The sequence below is a fragment of the Anomaloglossus baeobatrachus genome, chromosome 6 (assembly GCF_048569485.1).
Source record: "Anomaloglossus baeobatrachus isolate aAnoBae1 chromosome 6, aAnoBae1.hap1, whole genome shotgun sequence".
In the NCBI taxonomy this organism is placed as follows: Eukaryota; Metazoa; Chordata; class Amphibia; order Anura; family Aromobatidae; genus Anomaloglossus; species Anomaloglossus baeobatrachus.
In genome coordinates, this window is record NC_134358.1 from 350,137,980 (window position 1) to 350,162,332 (window position 24,353).

General features: G+C 45.2%; 1 protein-coding gene across 2 annotated transcripts in view; it reads left to right on the forward strand.

Moving 5' to 3' along the window:
- The window catches only part of TGFBR1 (transforming growth factor beta receptor 1), a 349,773-nt gene that overhangs the window by 94,271 nt on the left and 231,149 nt on the right, over window positions 1-24,353 (forward strand). For both annotated transcript variants that reach the window (XM_075315001.1, XM_075315000.1), the window contains exon 4: window positions 806-1,036. In XM_075315001.1, coding sequence (XP_075171116.1) covers window positions 806-1,036 — 231 coding nt within the window. The remainder of the gene's footprint in view (window positions 1-805; window positions 1,037-24,353) is intronic.

Consider the following 24,353-nt stretch of genomic DNA (forward strand, 5'->3'; position numbering starts at 1 on the left):
GACCGATTGTGTCCATCTGGTCAGCAATCCGGATGCCTTTAATCAGCCTATCAGAAGGTATCTTAATTGGTAAAACTTCAATGGCTATGGCGACAAGGGTCCTGGACATCCCTGGTGGGTCCCCCTTTCCAGTAAGAAAGGTTCAGATGCAATCTTGTTAATCACCATTCTGGCCTTGTGGGTGCCAGATATAGCATTCAGATCTAGGCACAGAATCTGGGACCAAATACGAAGTTCTGAAGACTGGCCATCAGAAAGTTCCACTTCAGGGAATCTAACGCCTTGGCCGCATCCAGCAAGGCCAAGGCCCATTCGTTGTCCATCACATTAGTACTGTATTGGACAACAGAATGAACCCTTCTAATATTGATATTCTTTGGCATAAAGCCCGTTTGATCTGGGTTAATAATATCTAAAATTTCTGAATTCATTCTAGATGTCAGTATCTTAGTGAAAATTTTGGGATAGGATCTTGGAGATTGGCCAAGAGTTAAAGGGTTAGTCCCTTGTCTGGACAGGCACTAGTGGTGGACTCCATGGAAACCAGATGCACAATATAAAAAAAATGATGAAAGCTCTCATTGCAGGAGAGTGACAACAGAAATATATATTTTATTGCAAACTTTATTTTCGTGCAGTCTAACTAAAGCCTTTTTTATTAACTTAAACATACTACTCCTGTTTAAGGTAAGCTGTACAAAAGAAAATATTTAATCTGTAGAATTTCCTAGTTTGCAATATCTGCTCATTTCTCTGCGGCTGAATAAATTTGTAATTCTAATTCTGTGGTATTTTGTATTGCTAGGTCTCCCATTACTTGTACAAAGAACGATTGCCCGAACAATAGTTTTGCAAGAGAGCATTGGCAAAGGTCGCTTTGGAGAAGTGTGGCGTGGAAAATGGAGAGGAGAAGAAGTTGCAGTGAAAATTTTTTCCTCGAGAGAAGAGCGCTCATGGTTCCGCGAGGCAGAAATCTACCAAACTGTGATGCTACGTCATGAAAATATTCTCGGCTTTATTGCTGCAGACAACAAAGGTCTTTAAACTTTGATTTATATAATATAAAATTATAAGATACAGCTGACAGGCAAACAAGTGTTAATTAAGCCGACCGCTATTGCTCTACATGTGTCATCATAGGTAATGCATTTATTCAAACTGACAAGTCAAAGATTATCCTCCTGAACCAAAAAAAAAATAAAATCTATAAGGGTATGTTCACACACTGCATCTTTTTTTTGAGTGCATCTTGACTGCATTTTTTTTTTGTGGTTTCAGAAAATGCATCTTGTGGCCCAAAAAAAGCATGACTTTTTGCTGTGTTTTTGTTAATGTGTTTTTTAAAGGAGAAACAAAATTTGATAGGATAGCTAGAATTGATAGGATAGCTAGAATTGATAGGATAGCTAGAATTGATAGGATAGCTAGAATTGATAGGATAGCTAGAATTGATAGGATAGCTAGAATTGATAGGATAGCTAGAATTGATAGCTTGGATGCATGGATATAACAGAATAGCTTGATATAGTGATAGCTAGCCTGGCCAGCTGTTGTCATTTTTTTTTAGCAAAAAAAATAAATTGAAATCGGGTTCCCCCCCATTTTTCATATCCAGCACAGGAACAGCAGCAGCTGCAGGATGCAACCCTCAGCTGTATGCTGTACCTTGGCTTGTTATGCAAAATAGAGGGGATCCCACATTTTTGTTTTTTAACTATTTGATTTATTTAAAAAAAAGAAACGTAGGGTCCCCCGATTTTTTTTCTTTTTTTTTTTTTTCTTTTCTTTAACCAGCCAAGGTACAGCAGGAAACTGGGGACTAATATTAGTAGGGTGGGAAGGGCCATTGTTATTTGGCAATTTCCAGCCTAACAATAGCAGCTCCAAAAGTGGCGAATCCATAAGATGAAGGAATAATGCGTTATTTCAAATAAAAGACAAAAAAGCACCATCTTTCACCACTTAACTCCCCGAACACCCTTCCAGGTCCCACGTAATCCACACTAGGTCCCACAACATTTCTAGTACTGCTACATATCTGCAGCTCACAGCGAGCACCATAGAACAAGACTGCCCGGTGTGAGCTCCACACAGCAACTGAAGTGAGCCATGCGATAAGCGGTGACGTCGCTCAGGTTACCCGCGGCCACAGCTGGAGTTCTCCACCTGTGACCACAAATCAGGCCACGACTGAAGTGAGCCATGCGATCAGCAGGAAGTCACTCAGGTAATTTGCTGTCACAGGTTGAGGCCGTGGCCATGCTGAGGCCGTGTCTAACCTGAGTGACGTCACCATTGAGCACGCGGCTCACTTCAATTGCGGCCTGAACTTCAGAGCGGGCAGTCCTGTTTTGTGGCGTTCGCTGTGAGCTTCAGATATGTAGCAATGATGGAAGTGTTGTGGGACCTTGTGTGGATTATGTCGGACCTGGAGGGTTGTGTTAAAGTGGTGAGAGGGTGGCTTTTTTGTCTTCCATTTCAAATAAAGCATTGGTTGGATGTTTGTGTTAATTTCATTTCACTTATAGATTAGTGATGGGGGGTGTCTCGGGTAGATGCCTTCCATTACTAATCTAGGACTTAGTGGCAGCTGGGGGCTGTTATTAACTCCTTATTACCCCAATTGCCACTGCACCAGGGCAATGCGGGAAGAGCCAGGTAAAGTGCTGAGACTGTCGCATCTAATGGATGCGGCAATTCCAGGCAGCTGCTGGCTGATATTTTTAGGCTGGGGTGCCAAATAACAATGATCCCCCAGCTATTGGGCTTCATCTGTGCTGGTCTCAAAATTTTGGGGATCCCTACGCCATTTTTTAAAAATGTATTTTACTGTACAATATAGACCCGCCCACCAGCATCAGTGATTGGTTGCACACTGTCACTCAGGGTGTGGGCTCGTCTGACTGCAACCAGTCACAGCCACCGGTGGGCGGGGGAAGGAGTGACTATTCAATGAAGGTAATGAGCAGCCCGGGAAGTAAATGACCAGCTGCGGGAGCATTGTGACAGCCGCGCCGGTGATTCGTTAATTATGAAGCTCTTGCTCTTGCCCCTTTGCGCCACATTCTGGTCCCCATTGAGTTTATGGGAACTGGCATCTAGCCAGATAGCGAGGGTTAACCCCCTACCGACCTAAAGTCAGCGGAGGATTGATCTTCCAGTCCTCAAACGCATGGACAAGACGCAAAAACGCAACCAAGATGCAGCCAAAAAAGATGTAATGTGTAGACAGCAAAATAGAAATCTTATAAACTTTGCTGGGAGAAGGAAATGCATGCATTTAGATTTGTGACTTCAAATATGCACCAAAAATGCAGTAAAAGATGGAGTGTGTGAACATAGCCTAATAGTTTGGTGTATATATGTGTGTGCATAGATGGAGAGATTAAAAAATGAGCAGCACTGAAAAACGTACTTATTGTGGGTGCAAAGCTTGCACGGTAAGGCTATTATCCCATTTCCGTTGTTTTGCTTCCCTCGCAATCTGTCGCCTTAAGGAATTACGGTATCCTGTCAAATATTTTGCAGGAATTTGTTTTTCCCCATAGACTTCTATTAACCACCTGATGAAGCAGGAACAGCGAAATGCACATAGGGGATCTGACTGAATGACCATAACCTAATATTATAGCCAAATGGGTAATTATTGAGTTCTAACTGATGTGATGGTAACTTTTCGGCATTTATTTATCACATGTAGGTGTCTCGTTCACCTGTGCAATTGATAAGATTTACTGCTTTCACGGAAAAATTTGCACTTCCTTTGTGATGCACTTTAGGCTGTGTGCACACGTTGCGTTTTTTACCGCGGAAACGCTGCGTTTAGAACCGCAGCGTTTCAGTGGCAAATTGCATGCTTTCAGCTTTCCCAGCAAAGTGTATGAGAGAGCCGAAAAATCAGTGCACAAGCTGCGTTTCTAAACGCAGCGTTTTGGATGCCAAAAATCGGTGCGGAAAGAAAAGCAGCATGTCACTTCTTTTGTGCGGTGTGGCTGCGTTCTCTCCCCCATTGAATCAATGATGTGGGGTCAGAACGCAGCTACACCGCAGTGAGCTGCTTTTTTGTTGCAGTCCGCGGGCTTTGTCGGCACGCCAGAACGCAGGCATTTACCTGGAAGTGAGGTCAAGAGGTTTCCTGTTGACCTCACTTCCTGGCAAAGTCCAGGAAAGCCCCCGGTGTCTCCAAAGTGCCCGCCCCAACCCCCGACCCCCCTCCCGAAAATCCAACATGGCCGCGCGCACAGTAGCGCACCGGCCGCAACCTACTCCTATGATTTCTGTCGCATGTGCAATAACACATGCGACAGAAAAATGCCCCCCAGGCCCTGCCCGGTCACCCCCTATTCCCCCGCTATTCCCCCTTACCTGTCCGGTCGCAGCGCTGATCCCCCGCGGCCCCCTCCTCCTTCACAGCAGACGCCGGCCGGTCACATGTGCAGAGCAGCTGACAGCCATCACTGTGTTCAGTGTGACCTGTGCTGGCTGCTCGGCACTCTGCAGCTGTGACCCTGGGAGAGTGGGTGCAGATTTTTGGCACCCACTCTCCTCAAATGGAGGGTCTGCCCTCCTAGAAAATGGGGGATACGTTCCCTTAACGTGCCCCCATATTCTAGAAGGTCCAGAGGCGACGTGGGACGTCCATATGGATTTCTGCGGACCCATTTTTTTCAAATTTTTTGATTAAATTGGAGAACAAGGGAATGATTTGGGGAGTGTTTTTTCTAATAAAACTTTTTGTCATTTTTTTTTCTGCTTTTGTTTACTGTCAATTAGTTATGTCGGGTATCTGATAGACGCCGTGACATCACTAATTGCTGGGCTTGATGCCAGGTGACATTACACATCTGGTATCAACCCCATTTATTACCCCGTTTGCCAACGCACCAGGGCGCGGGATGAGTTGGGGCGAAGCGCCAGGATTGGCGCATCTAATGGATGCGCCACTTCTGGGGCGGCTGCGGCCTGCTATTTTTAGGCTGGGAAGAGTCCAATAACCATGGCTCTTCCCACCCTGAGAATACCAGACCCCAGCTGTCAGCTTCACCTTGGCTGGTGATCTAATTTGGGGGGACCCCACATTATTTTTTTTTTAATTCTTTATTTATAAATAAAAAAAAAAAGCCTGGGGAGCCCTCCAAATTGATCACCAGCCAAGATGAAGCTGCCAGCTGTGGTTTGCAGGCTACAGCTGTCTGCTTTACCCTGACTGGCTATCAAAAATAGGGGGGACCCCACGCCATTTTTTTCATTGTTTTTTTTTTTTTTAATTGGATAAATACTAAGCTAGGCACCCTTTAGTGCCACATGAATGGTACTAAAGGTGCCAGCTTAGAATATGCAGGCGGGGGTGGGACGTTATATATATTTGACATCCATTCATCCATTGACGCTTTTTAGGTTGTGTGCCCACAATCGGGGTTTGCAGCGTTATGGGCGCTGAGTGTTTTCCCTGCATCCATAACGCTGCGTTGTGCAGTAGAAGAACAGTGGAAGGATTTTTGGAGATCCCATGCCCACTGTGCTTCTTTTCTGGGCAGCATAAACTGACCGGTGGCGCAGCGTCCCGAGCCTCAGCATGTCAATTTATGCTGCGGAGATGAGAGTGTTCTCTGCAGGTAGCATACAGCTAAAGTCCACAGCATCCTGAACCCAAATCGTGGGCATGGGCAGCTGCGTTCTCCCGTGGACAACACTCACATCTCTGCAGGAAGGCTGACACTGTGTACTAGACGCCGTGTCGCTGGATCATGGCCACATAGCCTTAGGCCTCTTTCACACGTCAGTGATTCTGGTACGTTTGTGCTTTTTTTTTAAACGTACCAGGATCACTGACATACGCAGACCCATTATAATGAATGGGTCTGCTCACACGTCAGTATCTTTTCACTGCACGTGTCTCCGTGCGGCGTACCCGCGTGTGCGTGATTGCCGCACGGAGACATGTCCATTTTTTTCTGGCATCACTGATGTTCCACGGACCACGCAGTGGTGTGGTCCGTGAAACACGTGCCAGATAAAAACGTGCTTTTAAAATAAAAATCATTTTAACTCACCCGGCGTCCAGCGATGTCCTCTGCAGCCCGTTCTCCCTGCTGCTTCTGAGCCGGCTCATTATTGTCGCGCATATTCATGATGTGCGACACAGCCGACCCGGAAGCAGCTGCTGCGGGGGTCAGCGCCAGCCGGATGCTGCACCGCGGGATCGATCAGCACCATGGAGAGCGGGAGCGGGCGCAGGTGAGATGATTACTGAGTGCAATCACGGGCCACGGAGAACGAAGCCCGGATTGCACTTAGATTCACGGCACACGGAGGGACATGTGCGTATTTTACACGCCAGTGAAAAATGTCAGTGTTTTTCACTGACCTGTGAAACGGGCCTAAAAGTGAGAATATTGTTGCTACAGCAACATTTTGGGAGAAGTAGCTGTGGATTCAAAATGCTTAATATACTCCTGAATAAAATCCTTGAGGGGTGCAGATTCCAAAATGGGGTCACTTGTGGGGGTTTTCTGACGTATAGGTACCCAAGGGGCTCTGCTAATATGACATGGTGCGCGAAGTTTATTTCAACTTTTCCAAAATTCAAATGGTGCTCCTTCCATTCCAAGCCCTCCCATTTATCCAAACAGAATGTGGAGAAGGAAATGACATCACAGGTTTTTTTTTCCAAAGGTCTGTGTTCAACCAACTTTATTAACACTGACAAGTCTTAAAAAACGCACCTAAAAAACCGCATGAAAACCGCATGAAAAACGCATGAAAAACGCATGCGTTTTCGATGCCTTTTTCTCAAAAAGCATTGTTTACAATTCTCCCCTCTGCCAGAGGGTGCGTTTTTTTCCGCACTGAAAAAAAAGCAACGTGTGCACATAGCCTTACTTAGTATTCAGTGCAAGGTTATACAATTAGTAGCAGCTTGATTATGTAAATAATAAACTAGCAGAGGGTTAGTGCAATATTCGTGCACAGATTGATGGGACATTTATATGAACTGCTGTTATATTTAACGAAGTCGCACCTTTAAGTCGTTCATTACTGCTGTAGCGGCCGAATTTGCATTTTCTTTGTGATGTAATTTACTTAGTCAAGCTGTAACTAATTGTATTACTTTGCGCAAAATACTATGTAAATGACAAACCAGTAGAGGGTCAGTGCAATATTTAGGGACAGATTGATGGGACATTTATATGAACTGCTGTTTTACTTTAGTCGCACCTCCCTGCATGCACTTTACTAGTTAAAGGGGTTATCCGGCTTATTTTGACTTTTTTTTTTTATTATTACCCTATTGGGCTACATTGGGGCAGGTAAGTAGATAGTGACCACTTACCTGCCCTGCTGTCAGCCCCTTTACCCCGGCTCAGAACGGTCATGTGACCGCTCCTACCGCAATTTTGCTGCTTCCGGTCATTTCATGTCAACATGGGCAGGACCATGTTGACATGCAAATCTGGGAACAGCATGTTGCCTCCCTGCTGGGCGGGTGCAGTGCGTGGAGTCACCGCCCCCCCCTTCCCTGCACCCTCACATTCCCCCGTACCTCGTACTCTCCCCGCCCACGGTGTCACCGCCAGCACCGGGCGCCCTGCTCAGGAGAGCAGCAGTGCCCGTGCAGTCTGTGTCTTGCTCCAGCCCCGCGGCTGCTCGCATTGCAGGCTCAGCAGCTTCTCACCCTGCAGCGCAGGCAGCCGCGGGGATGACTATCTCTGCTTTCAGGATGTTAGATGAGATCATTATCATTATCTGCTGTGACGATCTTCCCTTCACTCCTGTCAGCGCTGTCATTGCCTTCTATGACTGCCGCGTTCTCACGTCACTAGCGGTGACCTCACGGGCGATACTGCTGAGAACGCGGCGGGCTTAGACGGCAGTGACAGCGCTGACAGGAGTGAAGGGAAGATCGTCACAGCAGGTAATGATTTTGGCAGCAGCGCTTGTCATCCCCTGCAGTGACCTAGGCTATTGATGTTAGCTCAGGTCACTGCATTACTATCCCAGCCAATGGGGAACATTCTGTTCTTCATTGACTGGGACGTTGACTATGGTATGGATTGTCGTGGGACCCCCTTATTGGATTACGCCGGACCTGGATTTGTTTTTCTTTTCAATAAATTGGTGAAAGAGGGAATGTTTTGGGGACTGTTTTTTTTTTTTTTTTCAAATAAAACTTTTTTTTTGGTTTATTTTTTTTTTTTATTACTAACTGGGTTTGTGATTTCAGGTATCTGATAGACGCGTGACATCACTAACCCCAGGGCTTGATGCCAGGTGACGTTACACATCTGGTATCAACCCCATATATTACCCCGTTTGCCACCGCACCAGGGCAACGGGATGAGTTGGGGCGAAGCACCAGGATTGGCACATCTAATGGATGCGCCACTTCTGGGGCGGCTGTGGCCTGCTATTTTTAGGCTGGGGAGTGTCCAATAACAGTGGACCTCCCTAGTCTGAGAATACCAGACCACAGGTGTCCACTTTACCTTGGCTGGTGATCCAATTTGGGGGGGACCTCATGTTTTTGTTTTAAATTATTTATTTAATTTAAAATAACAGCGTGGGGTGCCCACTGTTTTGGATTACCAGCCAAGGTGAAGCTGCCAGCTGTGGTTTGCAGACTGCAGCCGTCTGCTTTACCCTAGCTGGCTACAAAAGTATGGGGGAACCCCACGTCGTTTTTTTTATTTTTTGGATAAATACAAGGCTAAGCACCCTTTAGTGCCACATGAAAGTCACTAAAGGGTGCCAGCTTAGAATATGCAGGGGGTACAACATTATATAGGTCTTTCTCATCTATCTATCTATCTATCTATCTATCTATCTACAGTGCTGGCCAAAAGTATTGGCACCCCTGCAATTCTGTCAGATAATACTCAGTTTCTTCTTGAAAATGATTGCAATCACAAATTCTTTGGTATTATTATCTTCATTTATTTTGCTTGCAATGAAAAAACACAAAAGAGAATGAAACAAAAATCAAATCATTGATCATGTCAAACAAAACTCCAAAAATGGGCCAGACAAAAGTATTGGCACTTTTAGCCCTAATACTTGGTTGCACAACCTTTAGCCAAAATAACTGCGAACAACCGCTTCCGGTAACCATCAATGAGTTTCTTACAATGCTCTGCTGGAATTTTAGACCATTCTTCTTTGGCAAACTGCTCCAGGTCCCTGAGATTTGAAGGGTGCCTTCTCCAACCTGCCATTTTGAGATCTCTCCACAGGTGTTCTATGGGATTCAGGTCTGGACTCATTGCTGGCCACTTTAGTAGTCTCCAGTGCTTTCTCTCAAACCATATTCTAGTGCTTTTTGAAGTGTGTTTTGGGTCATTGTCCTGCTGGAAGACCCATGACCTCTGAGGGAGACCCAGCTTTCTCACACTGGGCCCTACATTATGCTGCAAAATTTGTTGGTAGTCTTCAGACTTCATAATGCCATGCACACGGTCAAGCAGTCCAGTGCCAGAGACAGCAAAGCAACCCCAAAACATCAGGGAACCTCCGCCATGTTTGACTCTACGGACCGTGTTCTTTTCTTTGAATGCCTCTTTTTTTTTTTTTCCTGTAAACTCTATGTTGATGGCTTTTCCCAAAAAGCTCTACTTTTGTCTCATCTGACCAGAGAACATTCTTCCAAAATGTTTTAGGCTTTCTCAGGTAAGTTTTGGCAAACTCCAGCCTGGCTTTTTTATGTCTTTGGGTAAGAAGTGGGGTCTTCCTGGGTAGATACCTACCATACAGTCCCTTTTCATTCAGACGCCGACGCATAATACGGGTTCACACTGTTGTACCCTCGGACTGCAGGGCAGCTTGAACTTGTTTGGATGTTAGTGGAGGTTCTTTATCCACCATCCGCACAACCTTGCATTGAAATCTCTCGTCAATTTTTCTTTTCCTTCCACATCTAGGGTGGTTAGCCACAGTGCCATGTGCTTTAAACTTCTTGATGACACTGCGCACCGTAGACACAGGAACTTTCAGGTCTTTAGAGATGGACTTGTAGCCTTGAGATTGCTCATGCTTCCTCACAATGTGGATTTCCAAGTCCTCAGACAGTTCTTTTGTCTTCTTTCTTTTCTCCATGCTCAATGTGGAACACACAAGGACACACGACAGAGGTTGAGTCAACTTTAATCCATGTCAACTGGCTGCAAGTGTGATTTAGTTATTGTCAACACCTGTTAGGTGCCACAGGTAAGTTACAGGTGCTGTTAATTACACAAATTAGAGAAGCATCACATGATTTTTCAAACAGTGCCAATACTTTTGTCCACCCCCTTTTTTATGTTTGTTGTGGAATTATATACAATTTGCTTTGACAATTTTTTTTTTTTCATTGAAGAGAAATTAAATGAAGATAATAATACCAAAGAATTTGTGATTGCAATCATTTTCAGGAAGAAACTGAGTATTCTCTGACAGAATTGCAGGGGTGCCAATACTTTTGGCCAGCACTGTATCTATGAGTTTACAATATGCAAATCTGGAAAATTTTGTGGATAGCGATGGATTGTGACTGATGGCCTTGTGTTGCATCCGCGGCGTGACGGATCAGTCGTTTACTGACTGACCGTCAGTTGGGAGCAACACTGCTTGTAACGTTTTTTGGAGCGCCAAAAAGACGGACTCCACAGGTGTCTGTCGCCATTTGTCACAAGCTATAATGTATGTCTATGGTGCTGGATTCTGTCATGCTCTACTGAGCATGCCCATCATGTCTGGCACTCCCATTGGGCTGTCCCAAACACAACCGGACACACAACGGATGTAACGGATGCGACGGATCAGTTTTTTCACAGGATTCCTGTGAACGGAATCCTGTGAAATAACACATCCGTAGCGTCAGTTGACATCTCAAACAACGGATCCGTTGTGTTGCAACAACGGACCTGACGGAAGCAAAACGGAAATGTGAACATAGCCTAACAACTCCATTGCCCAAGAGAGCAAAAATAATGAACGCAGCACTCCAAACATTCAAGGCTTGAGAAAGCTCTTTAGCGATTGAAACAATGCAGACACACATTATGGGCCAGCAAAAGACTATAAATAATGTCTGTCTTGGCCTCCCTGCCTGTCTGTCTGTGTCTGCTTGCCTGCCTGTCTGTCTCGGTCTGTCTGCCTGTCTGTCTCGGTCTGTCTGCCTGTCTGTCTCGGTCTGCCTACCTGTCTGTCTCGGTCTGCCTGCCTGTCTGTCTCGGTCTGCCTACCTGTCTGTCTCGGTCTGCCTGTCTTTTTTCTTTTCAATGTTTTAGTTAAGTTTTCATATAAACATACAGCTCATTTAAGAACTTTGCAAAATATTGCATTATACAACACGAGCAACAAGATCATGACTACATAAAACAAATACAGCAGTGTCACTCAAAAATGTCAGTTTAGTCTCAATCACATGGTGGCCTAACCTCACTGCTCACTTTGGGCCATTTAATAAAACCTGGCTAATATAAAGTAGAGCTAACATTAAATGCCCTTTTGGAGAAAGAGACTAAGTGAGAGGAGAGGCCACCAGCAGCCTGAGGTAATTAAAGGGAACCTGTCAGCAGAATTTTCGCAATTAAACTATAAGATTCCCCTTCTGCAGCTCCTGGGCTGCATTCTATAAAGGTTCCTCTTGCTACTGTGCCCCCTTTGAGACCTAAATAAACACTTTATAAATTCTTACTTTTTTGTATGCTAATGTGGTTTTATGGTCACGGGGGCGGGCTGTATTTCGTCCGTTATTCGCTTTCCTGCCGCTGTTCGCCGTCCCCCATTGCTTATTTACATACATGTACATGAGGACGCCACCTTCATGTAACTTTGTGCTCCCGAGGTCTCGCGCTTGCCCAGTGGCAATATCGCGGGACTGAGCACTGTGCAAAGCGTGAACGCTGGTGAGGTTATTGCGCAGGTGAGCGATTATGGGCGGCGCTGTTAATGTCATCAGCAGTGTCATCCAAGTACCCGCCCATAATCTTGTGCCCGCGCTTTTCTCTCTGCCTCCACCGTTATGCGTAAGCGCTGGCCATATCAACCACGTTACCTATTACCCATCTTTCCCTGGAGCAGGAAATAGATGGGAGGAGCAGCACACCACCGATAGGTAATAGGTAACGTGGTTGATATGGCCAGCGCTTGCGCATAATGGTGGAGGTAGAGGGAAAAGCGCAGGAACGAGATTATGGGCGGGTACTTGGATGACGCTGCTGATGACATTCACAGCACCGCCCATAATCTCGCGCCTGCGCAATAACCTCACCAGCGCTCATGCTTTGCACAGTGCTCAGTTTTGCGATAGTGCCACTGGGCATGCGCGAGACCTCGGCAGAACTGTTACATGAGGGCGGCGGCATCATGTATGTAAATGAGCAATAGGGGAGGACGAAAAGCAGCAGGAGGGCGAATAACGGATGAAATACAGCCCGCCCCCGTGACCATAAAACTACATTAGCATACAAAAAGGTAAGAATTTATAAAGTGTTTATTTAGGTCTCAAAGGGGGCACAGTAGCAAGAGGGACCTTTCTAGAATGCAGCCCAGGATCTGCAGAAGGGGAATCTTTTAGTTTAATTGCGAAAATTCTGCTGACAGGTTCCCTTTAATAAAAGCACTCTGTATAATAACCGATAATAAAGATGTACCTTTAGAAGAATAAAGGAGACAAAGAAGACAAGGGGGAGACAAGGTAGGAAAGTAGGGGGGTTGTGGGTGTTAGGCTCAGATGGCTCGAGACAGATGTAAGTGTGCAGCAGCTTAGTCTACTGGTCGGCAGGGCAGCCTTAAGTTGCAGGTGTTATTGTCATTTTAGAGATATACTCTGTTGACAGTCTGTAGGTGATCCATGGGCTCCAGATCTTCTGGAAAGAAGTCAAATTGTGTTGAATAAGTGAAGCCAACTCCTCAGTACGATACAAGAGGTCAATTTTACTTAGGAGATTTTTCTTAGATGGAATGGTGGTCACTAGCCAATGAATTGGGATCAGAAGTTTTCCTGCTGCCACAATAAAGGCAGCAAGCTTAGATAGAAGTTTGTTAGCCGGCCAGATGGGGAAATTGGGTAGGTCCTCTTCTGGAGTTAGCTGGACTTGAGAGCTAGTAAGGTTCGAGATGAATGAAGATATATCACGCCAAAAGCTACGTAGGGAAGGACATGTCCACCATAAGTGGAGGTACGTTCCCAGCTCCGTTCCGCATCTCCAACACATAGAAGCGGAGGAAGGGTACCATTGGTGTGATTGAAGTGGGGTTGTGTACCAGCGGGAAATTATTTTGTATGAGTTTTCTTGGAATCTAATGCAGTGAGAGGGATCATGTGAACGGTTGTATGAGATTAATTTGAGAGTCCGAGAATGTAGTCCCTAGGTCTTTCTCCCAACAGAATACAAAGGCCCTTCTCATCGTAGTGTTCTGAGTGAGAAGCAAGCTGTAGAGCTGCGAGAGGACCTTCCCAGGGGAATTTAACTGGGCACACATGGACTCATATTTTGTGAGTGGTCTAAGCAGGCTGCCGCCGGCCTGGGAGCGAAGAATGAAACTTTTTATCCTATTATAATGAAGGAAAGTTACATTTGCAAGAGCAGGAAATTCTCTCATCCCTTGGTAGGTCATTAACGAGCCCTCCATTAGTAAGTTGTCGACCGAAATATCTAGATTAGAAAATTGGCCCGTGGTCCTTGAGTTAGGGTTCGAAGAGTATATCTCAAGTATGTCCAAGACACGAGTCAGGGGGGATAGAGGAGGTGCTAGAGTGATAGATAAGGTTCTCCAGCCCGATACTGTAGCTCTAGTTAAATTGTTGTTAATTTTTCTTTTAGGTACGTAGCCAGGAGGTGAGTATACCATAGACGGAGGGGGGTAGGGGACATATGATTCTAAATGGCAACCAACTGCTTTCCTTTGGATTCCCAGAACCATTCAAGAATTTTAGCAGCTAGGGCAGCCTGGTAATATTTGTATAGGTTTGGAGCGCCCATTCCCCTTTTATTTTTGGGTAAAGAGAGGGTGTGGGAATTAATGCGTGGCCTATTATAGTTCCAAATATAGTTATAGATTAATGAGTTAGCTCTGGATAAAAAGGATTTTGGGATCAAGATGGGAAGCATCTGGAACAAGTAGATTAATTTCGGCAGGATTATACTCTTTACCAAGTTTTCCTTCCAATCCATGACAAGAATGGTGCTCTCCAAGATTTGATGCATTCAAACATCTGCAGGATACCTTCCGATCTTGATGCCCAAGTAAGTAATATATTTTGATGGACAGCTAAAAGGGAAGTTAGACTTGAGATAGTTAATTGAGTGGGTTGGGATGTTAAAACTGAGAGCTTCAGATTTAAAAAGGTTGGTTTTGAAATTGGATAGAGATCCATATTCTTCCAGAATGGACATGAGTGGAGAAGCCTGTATTCGGTTGGGACATAATTATCAATAGGTCGTCAGCGAATGCTGCAGTTTTATGGGTGGTATCCCCTATCTCAAATCCTTGAATGGTTTCACAATTTCTGATTGCTTGTATTAGGGGCTCCATCACCAGCACAAAGAGGAGGGGGGGATAATGGGCACCCTTGTTTTGTTCCATTCTGGATGTCAAAGGAATCACTTAGAGAATTAAGTTTAATTCTTGCCAACGGGTGTGTATGCATTTGAAGTATGGCTTGAGAGAAGTGTGGCGGGAAATGAAAATGTTTAAGGAGTTCTTGGAGAAAAGTCCAGTCCACCCTTTCAAATGCTTTTTCTGCGTCAGTATCCAATAAAACCAGAGGTTTTTTTGTGTATGTTAGCGTATTGAATTAGGTGCAGAATGAGGATAGCATTGTCCTTTCCTTCTCTACCTTTTAATAAACCCTGTTTGGTCGAGAGATATAAAGTTAGGAAGGAGTTCTGCTACTCACTTAGCATACTAGTGAAGATTTTTAGGTCTACATTAAGAAGGGAGATTGGCCTGTAATTATTACAGGATTCTGGATCTTTACCTTTATTTATTAGCGAGATATGCGCCTCCAGTACCTGCTTGGGGAAGGAGTGGCCTGCCAGAATGCCATTACACATATTAAGTAAGTGTGGGGCCAGAGTTTTAGAGAAGGATTTGTAGCAGATTGATGGCAAGCCATCCGGGCCTGGTGCCTTCCCTGTTGGGGTTTTAGACAGGATAAACTGGAGCTCCAAGTGGATAAATGGACTAGAAAGAGTAGTTTGTTGGTCCTATGTCAGTTTAGGTAAATGTAGTTTAGAGAGGAATGCCTAGGGACGGCTCATGTGGTCATATTTGATACAATGTCTAATAAAATTTTAGAAATTCCGCAGAGATGAGAGACGAATCCGTGATCCGGCAACAGTCTGTAGTTTTTAAGGCATGAATAAAATTGCGGGCTTGACGTTTCTTGATTAGGGAAATCATCAATTTTGACGCATTTTCGCCATGCACGAATAATTTGTTTTTCCAATTAATGTATAGTTTTGCAGATTGCTTGTTAAGCAGATCTTTTAAGAGCTGTCTTTTAGCAGTTAGTGCCTCAAACACCGATTTCACCTGAGAACTCTTGTGATAGCTCCAATTCGGCAATTTCTTTGTAAAGAGTTTGAAATGTTTGTTTATGTTCCTTGTTCAGAAATGAAGAAACAGAGATCAACTCCCCCCTGATTAAAGCTTTGTGGGCTTCCCAAAGAATGGGATGTGAGACTTCTGGAGATTCATTGGTCTTGAAGTAGTTGTCCAAGGCCGTTTGTATCCGTTGTTTAACATTCGGGGAGGACAGAATTAACTCGTTAAGTCTCCATGATCTGAACACGGAATAAGGTTTTTGAATTGTTAAATTAACTGCGACAATAGAGTGGTCTGAATGTACCGTCGGCAAGATGTCTGCTTCAATTATTGCTGGGAATAGGGACTTGGGAACAAAGATATAATCAAGTCTATGATAGAAGTTGTGAGGATGCGAGAAATAGGTATAATCTCTGTCCGAGGAGTGTAGATATCGCCATGTATTAAGCCTACAACCTACAATGGCCCTCAGTCCAGTACACCACTGCGCAACCAGCTCTGTCCTCACCTATTGTACCATCACCCATTCCCTGTAGATTGTGAGCCCTCGCGGGCAGGGACCTCTCTCCTCCTATACAAGTCTGTCTTGTACTGTTAATGATTGTTGTACGTATACCCTCTTTCACTTGTAAAGCGCCATGGAATAAATGGCGCTATAATAATAATAAATAATAATGCATCAATGAGAGAAATGGACTGTATGGAATTTTTAATGCGTGAAAGATCTCGAAGAGACACATAGTATCTTTTAGATGTAGAGTCAAGATGCGGCTCCAGGGCCAGATTTAAATCACACAGGAAAGAAGTACCTTCTGCAAAGAGGCTGAACTTTCTGAGTGTGGAAAGAATCCATTTGACTTGTTTCTTGTTAGGGGCATATATGCTTCTGACCGTAATCAAGGAGCCGGACATTAATCCCCTAAAAAATATATATCTACCCTCTGGGTCCGCATCCAGACTACACATTGAGAAGGGAAGATTCTTAGAAAAGGCAACAGAAACCCCTTTGGCGCCCTTCTGTGGGGACTGGGCATGATACCATTGATTAAAGTGATGTTTATCAAAATTGGGGGGTTTGTTTAGTTGAAATGTGTTTCCTGTAAGGCTAAAATGTCAAAGCCTTCTTTGTTGAATCTAGTGAGGGCTTGTGAACATGGGATGGGAGAATTGAAGCAATGTGTATGGAAGCTTGCTATCTTAATTACCTTTTGGTGTTTGAGCCATAGTAGACTACACAGTGGAAGTATTGAGTGCCATAGGTAGTAGCCATCTGAGCCAGGGGTGGAAGGAAGGGATGGAGAAGGGGTGGAAATTGGGGAGTTAAGACAACACAAGTTAGAAGTATCTGAAACCTAAAAAGAACAATAAAGATGTCACGCATGTATACTAATGAGAAATGAGGTTACGAAACAGGTGTCAATAATAAACTATTAACATCAAATGAGCAACCGGCTAGACAGCCACTCAAAAAAACGGCAATATCAAACAGTGAAGAAAAAAATAATAACTTAAATAATACGATATAGCAAACCAGAACCGGTTCCTTCCCCTTCCAGGGGGTGTAGTCAAGTCTCGAGATCTAATCAAGGGTCTAAACCAGGGACCCTTGGAGGAATGAGATCAATCAGGTGAGTAAAGGCTAACTTTAGGAACCTTGGAGGCCGAGGTCAGTCGTAAGTAAAGCTACTGAATGTGTAGGGTCAAGTCTGGTTTACTAGCCGAGCTTAATAGAAGCATTTTTGCCGCCTTCTTTTTTGCCTTCTGGGATTTAGGAGCGGTGGCAGTGTTCCACGGCGTAAAAAGGTGGAATGGGGTGGATCAAAGATGCTTGATGGCTTGCTTCCAGGTCCGTGAGTTTTTCCAGTGTGATGTTTAGCTCCACGCAGATCTTTCCTATTTCTTCAAAAGTTCTGGCTTGGAAGCGTTTGTCCAGGGCGGTGATTGCAATACCAAACGGGTACAACCAGCGGTATTGGTATTGCTTTTGACGCAAGGCATCTGTGAAGGGTTTAAGCAGGCGTCTCTTGTTGAGAGTGGATGTGGCAATATCCTGGAAGATAAAGATATTGGTTCCTTTGTATGTAATATTATCCTATTCTCTTGCCCTTTTTTACAATTTAGTTCTTTGGTGCAGAAATCGAGGAAGCGACTGACATCCCGTGGAGGATCTGATTGCTTGGGTCTTGGTCTAAGAGCACGGTGGGCCCTGAATAATTCAATTTGACTTGGGTCTTCTGGCTGGAGGATTCTAGAAAATATCTCCTAGAGAGCAGAGCCCACTTGTTCCGAGGCCACAGATTCAGGGAGGCCTTTGATACATAGATTATTTCTGCGCTTTCTGTTCTCGTGGTCTTCCAATATGTTGTAAATTTGGTTGACATGGTTCTCTTGTACCTGTAGGCAAGACAGGGTGGAGTTGGCATGTAGAGCAAGTGTCTAGTTGGCTGACTCCAGGGCCTCTACTCTATGACCGATTTGGGTGAAATCTTGTTTAATGTCTGTCAGGTCCTTCATGACAGGCCATTGCTTTAGCTAGTAGTCGCTTCATAAACGATCTGGAGATTGGTTGCTCTTTCTGTGGACCTTTATCTTCAGGGTCGCTCTCTTCCTCAGAATTCGAATTCTTCCCAGTCCACTGCTCCGGGGGAGGGGGGCCATTGTGTTGATCGTGTAGATGCTTCTTTAGGAAATTGTCGAGGTCCGCTTGTTTTATTGAAGCAGATGATCTTGAAGTGGCGCCTGCGGCTTTGTTGCCGATTTTTACCATCCTGGGCCCTATGAGTGGAACGGCACTGATAATGAAAGAACACCTGTCAAGTTCCCCCACCTCAAGGGTGTTGGCTCACTTCATTCCCAGCAGAGTGGGGGATTTTAAAGAAAATAGAGGGCAAATGTTGTGGCCTCGGACCAAAGGCAAAGGCCAGTCGTTGTTGAGAATAGCTACAGACAATGCACCTGTATGTCTGCTGGCAGTGACGTATGTGGTTCCTCTTTTACTCCTGTAACAGATTAGTGACAGGTCAGTATTTTGTCCCCTATATTTGGGGATTGGAGCGTGCAGAGAATTGAAAGCCAATAGAAAAAAGGGAGTTGGAGGCTAATGTTGTCTCAAGTGATTTGTTACTTGTGATGTTGATGGTTGTGGTTTCAGGTGCGCCAGCAAGTAATAGATCAAGTATCCAGCTCGCTTTCAGTGGTTCCACTGCCAGTGATGTGATTTTGTTGCTCCTTTTTTAAGTCCAGTAAGAGAGTGGAAGGAAAAAGCAGCTTGCTAGCACTTAGAGGCCTTGTAAATGAGGGCTAGGGCACCCAGTGGGTTGCGGGCCAGAGGCTGGCGCTGGGGGTAATAGCTTTTGAGACTCCCCTAAGTATTATGAAGAGCAGGTGGCAGGCTCAGTATATAGCAGGGGTTAATAGATTGTCCACTATGAATTGGCTCCCTGTCAGCACCAGTCCCAAAGATCCCCTATTCCCTTGATTGGCTTCTGTATCCCAAGGCCCGCTGCTTTGTGCCAAGGCAGAGAATGGCAAGGGATTTAGTAACCGAGCCTGGAGCTCCCCACAGCACGTCTCCTCGCGCCGGCGGCCTTTTTGGACTCAGGAAGAGGAGTATCCTGCACAGGTTTAGATTAGCCCCTGTAAGGTTTTCCTCCCCAGCAGGGGTTAATACAGCGGTGCTGCCGGAGGTTGTATACCTCTAGGGAAACCCCTCACGGGGATATGGGAGGCTGGGTTGGCAGACTTCCAAGGGGCAACTGCGACTCAGGACCCGATGGGCCGGGGGGCAGCCGGGCCAGAGTTCCGTTGTCTTGAGTGTGCACCTCTGGGGGTAATGGTTTCACTCACCGCCCATCGGGTTGCAGGGCTTCGTCCTCTTCCTCCCTCCGCCCGGGGATAGAGCTCAGCTGCCGTGCGCCTCCAGACCTCGCCAGTTTACCATCCGCTACCCCACATAGCGCTGTGTCACTCCGGCTGAGCAGCTACTCCTCATGGTAAGAGGGCAGAGGAAGCAAGAGGCTTCCGGTCTCCAAGATGGCGGCAGCCCCTGTTGGTCCGGGGAGCAGAGGCCTCCAGCTGGCCCGCCGGTCCGGAGCAATGGCACAGACGATCCAGGCGGCTCTTACAGGTGGGGTGGTTTGCTTGCTGCCCCAGCAGCGGCTCTGCTCCAGCTGATGCCTCGGATCCTCCGGCCGGAGAGCAGCGACCGTGCAGGCCTCAGAAGATCTTCCGGGGTCTACCTCCCGGCGCCTAAGGAGATGTATCTGGGTCTCTCAGCTGTCCCAGTGTCAGACAAGGGGGTGCTCCTGGGGTTGCAGGAACCGTGGGGTGCGTCCTGAGGGGGACAAGCAATGTCAGGAGGTGGGATGAGGCTGGATTGCAGTGTCTTTGGTGGAGGTGGCTCACATGTCTTGCTGGTGCGGCAGCCATTTTGAACCTTCTCTCTTTGTCTGTCTGTCTCTGCCTGTCTGTCTCTGTGTGTGTGTGTGTGTGTGTGTGTGTGTCTCTCTCTCTCTCTCTCTCTCTCTCTCTCTCTCTCTCTCTCTCTCTCTCTCTCTCTCTCTCTCCCCCTCTCCCCCCCTGTCTGTCTGTGTTTGCCTGTCTGTTCCTGCGTGTCTCTGATAAGGGGGGCATAATTTGGGGTGATGCAATTCAAGTTATGCATCCACATCTTAAACCCGCCTGCATTCCAAATCATGAGACAGTTGTCAGGCATGCATGCTATATTAAACTACACAGACCAGAGAAGACAACGTGTCCAAGTAGAAAAGATGACTAGTTTAATCATGGAAGTTCAAATACATTTATTTAAGTCAGTTGGATAGGAGCCAAGAATACGTAACACTCCCTCTATTGGGTAAACTGCAAAAAGAGCTTATTCTGAGATATATATGTATGAGTTTCAGAATTTTATATTAAGCGAAGTCAGCATGAATCATGAAAGTCCCGTATCTGAATACAGTTCACACGCCATTTTGAGTCCTGTTATTGGATATCTTCATATAACACTGACCATAACAGTCCCCCCTTTGGAGATGGACTCTTTGGAAGTAGGGAAATATTTTTTGCTATTGATCTGTACGAATACTGATGGTTACTTCACTTGCCTACGAGATAACCCATCCCTTGTGGATGAACCCCCTCACCCAACAGACTACGCACAGTTACTGTCCCTATTCCCTTTACTGTCCTCATGGCTATGTTCTACACTGGTGCACGTTATTCGGGGGTGGGGGGGTAAAGGAGGTGTTGGTAGTCCTCTCATCAGTTCATATATTCATCAGGGTTGGTTACACTCAGAGCCTCATATTCCTCAGGCGGTGGTGGTGGGACATCATCATCTGGTTCACAAGCTTGGATAACATATCCTTGACACACAGTATCGGGTAGAAGAAGGGAGACAGCCATCTCCTGGTCCCAGGTCCGGCATCTTTTTGTAGTAGGATGCGTAGATCTATGTGGGTCTCTCTTCAACCTTTATGGCATTGCTGATCATCAGGAGGACTTGGAAGGTCACATCATATTTGGTTCCAGGGTTCATAGACAGCCATCTCCTTATCTGGATCTGATTTGGATCTGGAGTGGAGCACAAAACTCGAACGTATGTTAATCAAATATTTAGTTAAACAACAAATTTAGTTAGTGTCTGGGGGTTCTTCCAAACAGGATCTCATAGGGCCCCAACTTAGTGGACCCTGCTGAGGTGTGTCTGACAATGTAAGGGGGGGAGACTCTCATGCCCTTGTTGTCCTGTTTCCTACACTGCCTCAACCTCTCAACCCTCCCGCTATTCTGCGAATGGTATGGGGTGTGTAAGGCTAACTCTGTACCAAAGTCTTGCCATATCTCTTTGGCTTGCAGCGAAAGCAGGTCCCTGGCCAATTTCTATGGTCTCTGGAAGCCCACAGCCGCACTCTCTCAGTATTAGATATTTATTCTTCTGTACGGTTCCATCCTGGATCCACTTGTCCTCTATTTCTAAGACTTGCTTTTGTAGGGTCAGGACAATGTTTTCCCAAGACTTTCCAGCTTTCCTTTCTTCTTCACATCGGGGTCACTTAAGGAGCACAGATTGGCTGACTGTTTCTGTGGTAAGTGGTCGCATTGCTGCTTCTTTGGCTTTTCTGTCAGTGAGGGCATTTCTTACTGCTTACCTTGATTCCTCCAATGTGGCCTCAACCCTGCTCACCGCGACAATAGCAAAGCTTCAATCAGTTTTTCTATGGCCTCATGGTGGTGTACAGTTCCATTGGCGATGATAAAGTGTCTTGTCTTCCATACAGAGAAGATGTTGGCTGCCATCTTGCCGGCTTCAGTGAGAGCACATACCTCTGCTTCTTTTGTGGACAGGGATGCGGGTAGCGACTGCTCTATCAGCACAGCGTCTTCTGTTACCACCACCATACCCGTGTGAAAGAAGTGACATGTTGCTTTTTTGAACGCAGCGCTTCGGCGGGAGCATAGATAATGCACAATCTTCATAGATTGGACTGGGGACGCAGGACGCATCCAGTTACACTATAGTGCAGAACGCAGCGTAACTGCATGAAAATACGCTACGTGGGCACATAGCCTAAGGGTTCTATAAAGCTCCTGTTTAGAGGGTCTGGGGAAGTGGGGGCTGGGTGAAGAATTGTAAGGTTAATCAGGTTGCGAATATTTGAATCGTGGAAGGGGTTAGGAATTACTGTGGGGATGTGGTAAGGAGGGCCAGGATTTTGAGAGATATCACTAGTAGAGACTGGCGAATCCGCAGATATTTGTGAACAGCGGGTACAACCATTTTTTTTTTATTTTATTTTATATATAAAACCTGCTGGTTCAGGATTAATCCCGAATATCTGCCCAGACTCCAAACACCATATAAGTCTACAGTCATATGAAAAAGTTTGGGCACTCCTATTAATGTTATAAAGAAAAAAGGTTAACACTGTGGGTTTTTGCAACAGCTGTTTCAGTTTCATATATCTAATAAATGATGGACTCAGTAATATTTTTGAATTGGAATGAGGTTTAAATGTAGATTGCACATTTTCTGTACAATAAACTAAATTTGACAGGTGCATAAGTATATGCACCTCAACATAAAAGTGACATTAATATTTTGTAGATCCTTCTTTTGCAAAAATCACAGCCTCTAGTCGCTTTCTGTAGCTTTTAATGAGATCCTGGATGAAGGTATTTTTGACCATTCCTGTTTACAAAACAATTCCAGTTCAGTTAAGTTTGTTGGTCGCCGAGCATGGACAGCCCGCTTCAAATCATTCCACAGATGTTCAATGATATTCAGGTCTGGGGACTGGGATGGCCATTCTAGAATATTGTAATTGTTCCTCTGCATGAATGCCTGAGTAGATTTGGAGGTGTTTTGGATCATTGTCTTGCTGAAATATCCATCCCCTGCATAACTTCAACTTCGTCACTGATTCTTGCACATTATTGTCAAGAATCTGCTGATACTGAGTTGAATCCATGTGACCCTAAGCTTTAACAAGATTCCCAGTGCCGGCTTTGGCCACACAGCCCCAAAGCATGATGGAACCTCCACCAAATTTTACTGTGGGTAGCAAGTGCTTTTCTTGGAATGCCGTGTTTTTTTACCTCCATGCATAACGCCTTTTTGTATGAACAAACAACTCAATCTTTGTTTCATCAGTCCACAGGACCTTCGTCCAAAATGTAACTGGCTTGTCCAAATGTGCTACCTCAGGCGACTGTTTGTGGCGTGCTTGCAGAAACTGCTTCTTTCGCATCACTCTCCCATACAGCTTCTCCTTGTGCAAAGTGCGCTGTATTGTTGACCGATGCACATTGACACCATCTGCAGCAAGATGATGCTGTAGGACTTTGGAGGTGGTCTGTGGATTGTCCTTGACTGTTCTCACCATTCTTCTCTGCCTTTCTGATATTTTTCTTGGCCTGCCACTTCTGGGCTTAACAAGAACTGTACCTGTGTTTTTCCATTTCCTTACTATGTTCCTCACAGTGGAAACTGACAGTTTAAATCTCTGAGACAACTTTTTGTATCAACTATGTTGAATAATCTTTGTTTTCAGATCATTTGAGAGTTGTTTTGAGGAGCGCATGATGCCACTCTTCATAGGAGATTCAAATAGGAGAACAACTTGCAAGTGGCCACCTTAAATACCTTTTACACCTGCCTATGACGTTCAAGGCTCACTGAGGTTACAAAACCAATTTAGTGCTTCAGTAAGTCAGTAAAAAGTAGTTAGGAGTGTTCAAAACAAGAAATTGATAATGCACCAGTAATGAAATTGATTATGCACCTGTCAAATTTAGTTTAAATGCAGATTGCACATTTTCTGTTAGTACAATAAACCTCATTTCAATTCAGAAATATTACGGAGTCAATCATGTATTAGACATGTGAAACTGAAATAGCTGTTGCAAAAACACAAATTGTTATAAAGAAAAAAGGTTAACATTTAATAGGGGTCCCCAAACTTTTTCATATGACTGTATAAGGACCTGAATATTGTGCTTTTAAATGCAGGTAGAAAGGGCTGAGGAATTAGAGCAGGAGCGTTATACTTTACCGAGTCTCCTGCACGGCTGTAACACTACTTCCAGGGCCGCTCATTACCCTCATATATTTACTGCTTCCCCTCACTCACCGGCAGTCTCCGGTTGCAGTGAGACCGTGCTTCTACCCTTTGTGACAACATGTGTGATTTTTGGAATCACACACTGTCTCTATAGTGGTGTAAAACTAAATAAATAAATTGGCATAGGGTCCCCCCATTCCTTTCTCGCCTTTTCATTGGGGGACACCGACAGTGGGTATTATGATGTCTCCAGGGGAGGCG